This window comes from Quercus suber, unplaced genomic scaffold (genome assembly GCF_002906115.3).
Source record: "Quercus suber isolate HL8 unplaced genomic scaffold, Cork oak 2.0 scaffold_654, whole genome shotgun sequence".
Taxonomy (NCBI): Eukaryota; Viridiplantae; Streptophyta; class Magnoliopsida; order Fagales; family Fagaceae; genus Quercus; species Quercus suber.
In genome coordinates this window covers 402,922-407,542 of record NW_027070095.1, presented here as the reverse complement: position 1 = coordinate 407,542, position 4,621 = coordinate 402,922, and the positions used below count along the sequence as shown (strand labels likewise).

The window sequence follows — 4,621 nt, the reverse complement described above, 5'->3', positions numbered from 1 at the left end:
TTGAGCTAGATAGACAAAAGCATCTTTCTTAATATCACAGTTGTCTCACAATGTCATAAATTTTGTAATTGAAACCTTTGCACTTAGTTTCTACTTCTCTAATTGTATGCAGCCTGTTTTGGCTATATCTGTTATTATTTAATAAAAGGATCAATATCCATTTGTGTAATTGCTTAGAATACATATAACTTCCCAAATATTGAAAGGTAAATTACAGAACTAAATCTCTAGAATAGAATATTCATTATGTATAAAGAGGCTAATATCATCTTTGGATTAAATTTAATAGTAATTATGATCAGTAATAACTTCTGTTATCGACCTCTAGATTTAATTATTAACCTTCCACCCAGTCCTTTGTTTGTCTCCTTAGGAAAAAGGGGAATATGTGGTGAATAAACAGTTAAACGCAGTATTTGGGATGCAATGCAAACTTCCTGACATCCTAATTAGCCCTTTTCAACTTTCAGGATAACCCCATTGGATGAGATTCTCTCACATATTCCTGATATTTTTGTTTAAATTCTCACAAAGAGTCGTGATGTTGAACCAGCTTACAAAGAATAACTCTTACTAGACAACAGAATGATTTCTAATGAAACTGTACACAACACTTTTCTCAGAACTTGTATAATGTACCACTGTAATTACCTAGATATGCTATTTTCCCCACCCTCACGGGTAAAGTGTCTCGTGAGAAGAGATGTCCATGCAAATAAAATTGTCTCAAAATATATTAATATGCATATTTGATTCTAATCATTTGAACTCATTCTACTAAGCAAACCCATTGGTCCATGTAAGCCTTCCTTAAATTCGAAAGTCTATATAATTTAAGAAGCAAGCACCATTTCCATAGAAGTGGGATGATTCTGGAATCGTCCTGTAATAAGTTTTTACTATGTTCCCTTTTCAAAGTTGATATAATTCTAATTTATTTATATATTTCAGGTGAAAAATGAATTACCTAGTACTTTCAAAGCCTTCCGTTATCAGCAGCACCGATGGTCTTGTGGCCCTGCTAATCTCTTCCGAAAAATGGCCATGGAGATTGTGAGAAACAAGGTATGCTTCTTCTTAGCTTCTCTTATATGTTTCTGCTCTGTCTAGAGTGATAATTAATAATGTAGAAACATAAGGCCAATTTGTACTTTTTCCTCCTCTTAATCCAATTTTTTTTTATATATATTTTTCTTTGTCTATGTCTCTACTCACTATTTATTTTATAATGCATTGCAGAGAGTCTCACTGTGGAAGAAGTTATACGTGATCTACAGCTTTTTCTTTGTTCGGAAGGTCATAGCCCATACTGTCACATTTTTCTTTTACTGTGTTGTTTTGCCAGCAACAGTCTTGGTTCCTGAGGTGGAAGTTCCCAAGTGGGGTTCTGTGTACATCCCATCTATAATTACTCTCCTCAATGCAGTTGGAACTCCAAGGTCTTTCTCTCCCCTTCAATATTCTCTCTTTTGGCAAGCAAGTTTTCATGATGTCCTGTTATAGATTGCATTGGTACTGGCCAGGCCTTCTGACCTGTCCAAATTCACCAATAGTGTGGTTCTTATGGGGTATGGATTGGCTGTCATTACTTTGCAGGATTGTGCTAAGTCCAAACCTGATTGAAATATTAATTTTCTAGCAATCCTGGAGAAACTACTAGCTTTATAAAAAGGATAATGCAATAATGCTTTCGTCTTAGTTTGACTTGTTATACTCATTTCTAATACCTTCAACTATATGTTATCTCACAGATCGTTCCACCTATTGATGTTCTGGATCCTCTTTGAGAATGTCATGTCTTTGCATCGAACTAAGGCAACACTTATAGGTCTGCTCGAGGCAGGGAGAGTAAATGAATGGGTTGTCACTGAGAAATTGGGAGATGCTCTCAAGATGAAATCAGGTGCAAAAGCTCCCAGGAAACCTCGATTCAGGGTTGGAGAAAGGTATTATTACTTGCATTGGGAATCATTGTTACAATGTGTACATTATGCAGTTACAATTGTCATAGCTTTTGAGCTGTGTCAAAAGGAGTCTTCAACGTAGCAATGGCATTGCAACACTTAATAAATAGAAGTAATCTTAATACTGTGAAATGACATGTTGCTTTTCAAATATATGAAAATAAATAAATAAATAAAGGGTAAGAGTAAATGATTAACTAAGCCCTTTGATCACATTTAAATTGGGGTCGGCTTTATGGGTCAGTTGATTATACACAATCCAATCCACATGTAAAAGTTAATGTAATATCTTATTTATGTATCCAAATAATAAGCTGAGCCCAATGTGGGGTATTCACTGTTCAGAAGAAAATCTATTTAGAGGAAAGTAAACATGTGCAGGTGAAACTGGAGCGCTAGTATATATACTTTGATGGTCAAACCGTGTTTTGTTTATGCAGAAAATAGTGGAAAGCAAAATGTAGTTGATATGTTTCTTATACTTGGAACTGGAACAGTTGTTCTAAAGCTCCAATACCTTCTTCATTTCCTCAATATGCTCTGCAATAAATACAGCATTAGGTTTCAAATTTTCAAAAATTGAGTTGATATTCCAGAAAAATGTGTCACCTTCATTTTTAATGTTTACTTAGACAATGTTATAAAAGAATTTAATGAACTGTATCTAGTATGAAAATTGAGAATCTGAAGTTTACATTTTTTTCTGTTTCTTAAACAGGCTCCATCTGCTAGAGCTTGGTGTTGGGGCCTATCTCTTCTTCTGCGGGTGCTATGATCTCAACTTTGGAAAGAACCGTTACTTCATTTACCTCTTTCTCCAGTCCTTTGCCTTCTTCATTGCAGGGGTTGGTTATGTTGGTACCTTTGTCCCCAACTCTTAGTGGAACGTGATTGGCAAAAAATGATCTCAAGAATAGCATTCAACATCTCTTTTATTGTCACCAACAGAAGATGAAAATATGGTTCTTTTTGGAGATTCATTCATTCAGATAGTTCCCTTTTCTGTTCTTTAGATTTGTCAAAACAAACATTGGTCATTCCTTTCTTGTGTGAAATGATTCAATATAAATTATTTTCTTGTGGATATAGGCAACGAAAATATAGAGATTAAAATCAAAAGCGCAATATGTTGCAACAGGCAAGCATTGTTTAGATAGGGTTGCTTACATTTTGTAATAGTGACTTTGAGATTTTATTTGGGAATAAAGAAAAAGAGGATGCTGAAGTTGGAAACTGAAAGCTCAAATTTGTGTAAAACACAAGAGCTTGTTCAGATCCCCAATTAAAAGTTGTGCTAAAACACAAGAGTTTGTTCAAACCTCCAATTAAAAGTTATGGCTATATAGCTTTTACTCTTACTTATGCTAAGTGCGGAACAAGAATAAAATAGCGCAAATAACTAATATCACTAATTCTCTAGGCAGAGAGTTTCGCAGGTACCTCGCAGGTTGGCCCTACTCGCAAGACAGTCGCGAAATTGACAGCCTAGCATGACTCTTCAGCTTCTAACATGTGCTTCTCACATGGCCTTTTTGCAGTTTACTCTTCTCACGAACTTCTTGCAAACAAGCCGCAAAACTGCACTGATTCTTCAATTCATGCTCAATTCTTCACCAACTTAATATTAATTAAACTCAATACAATAAAATCCCACAAAATACAATGAACAAAATTAATGCAATTACAACACTTTTTGTCATCAAATATAGCCAATAAAATATAGTTTCAAATCACAACTTTACAAAATCAAAAATATTAAGAATAATAATATGCAAAAAAAGATTAATTTTTTCCACTATGAGTCCCAAGCACCTTTTTTATTTGAGTATCTTTGAATAATTCAGCTTGCGATATGGTTCAAAATTGGGTTAGTTCTTAGTTGTTGCAATGCTGGCCCTAATATCTTGTAATTAGATGAAGCTGGCTTGCATTATGGGTTCTTTTAGAATGGCTTATGCTTGGGTTTCTTAAGCTCATTGAGCTGCTCTTGGGCTTGATGAACTTACCCCTAGCTAAGTGTTAGTTTAGATACAAAATGCGTTTGCGTTTGTGAATGGGCTGCATTTTTTGTGTGGAGAGTGCACTATTTACGGGACCTACAAGTACAGATTTCATCAAATTTTTCTTTAAAACTAGGTCTCACGACACTATTCACATATTTAAAAATTATTTTGCTACAGTGTTTTTAATTTTCGACAATAAACAGTGTCCAAACATACAAGTTAAAAAATAAGCTTGTCTAAAAAAATTTATCAACTAGTGCCTAGTAGTAAATATACACTTATGGATCAAGTGGTATCAAAAGCTCATCCAAAAATATCCAATAACATTATAATGGATCATGCAGTATCATTTTGTTGAGGTAAAATATGTAAGCTGATAGAAATATATTAATTAATAATTATCCATTGATGTCCAAAAAAAACCATTAAAATTTAATGAAAAATGTAAAAGAAGAACAAAATGCTGGCTATGGGGTTCGAACCCATGCGCACTTATGTGCAGAAGATCTTAAGTCTTCCCCCTTAACCTCTCGGGCAAACCAGCTTCTCTGAACTAAAGCTGTACAGTTTAAAACTTTAATATCAGTCCAATGTGTTCCTACTTCCATTTACCTCTAGGAAAGCGCACAGTTTTTTTTTTTTTTTTTTTTTTTT

The 4,621-nt window shown here is 34.2% G+C and overlaps 1 protein-coding gene and 1 non-coding gene across 2 annotated transcripts; one reads left to right on the top strand and one right to left on the bottom strand.

Annotated features, from left to right (window-relative positions):
• Positions 1-930: 930 nt before the first annotated feature.
• LOC136064269 (probable glucomannan 4-beta-mannosyltransferase 9) lies at positions 931-3,203 on the top strand. Its single transcript, XM_065765808.1, has 4 exons — positions 931-1,065; positions 1,240-1,439; positions 1,752-1,946; positions 2,683-3,203. Exons 1-4 carry the CDS (start codon positions 1,039-1,041, stop codon positions 2,843-2,845), a joined length of 585 nt encoding a protein of 194 aa, XP_065621880.1. The 5' UTR covers positions 931-1,038; the 3' UTR covers positions 2,846-3,203.
• A 1,225-nt stretch (positions 3,204-4,428) lies between these two features.
• Positions 4,429-4,511, bottom strand: TRNAL-UAA (transfer RNA leucine (anticodon UAA)). The gene has a single exon. It is a non-coding gene; the product is annotated as a tRNA-Leu (tRNA).
• Positions 4,512-4,621: the final 110 nt, after the last annotated feature.

What these genes read in the sequence shown, in the direction of transcription:
- LOC136064269 (XM_065765808.1), top strand. Translation starts at nt 1,039, where the DNA reads ATGGCCATGGAGATTGTGAGAAACAAG. An exon ending in TGGAGATTGTGAGAAACAAG is followed by an intron (nt 1,066 to 1,239) that starts GTATGCTTCTTC and finishes AATGCATTGCAG; the next exon opens with AGAGTCTCACTGTGGAAGAA. An exon ending in CGATTCAGGGTTGGAGAAAG is followed by an intron (nt 1,947 to 2,682) that starts GTATTATTACTT and finishes TTTCTTAAACAG; the next exon opens with GCTCCATCTGCTAGAGCTTG.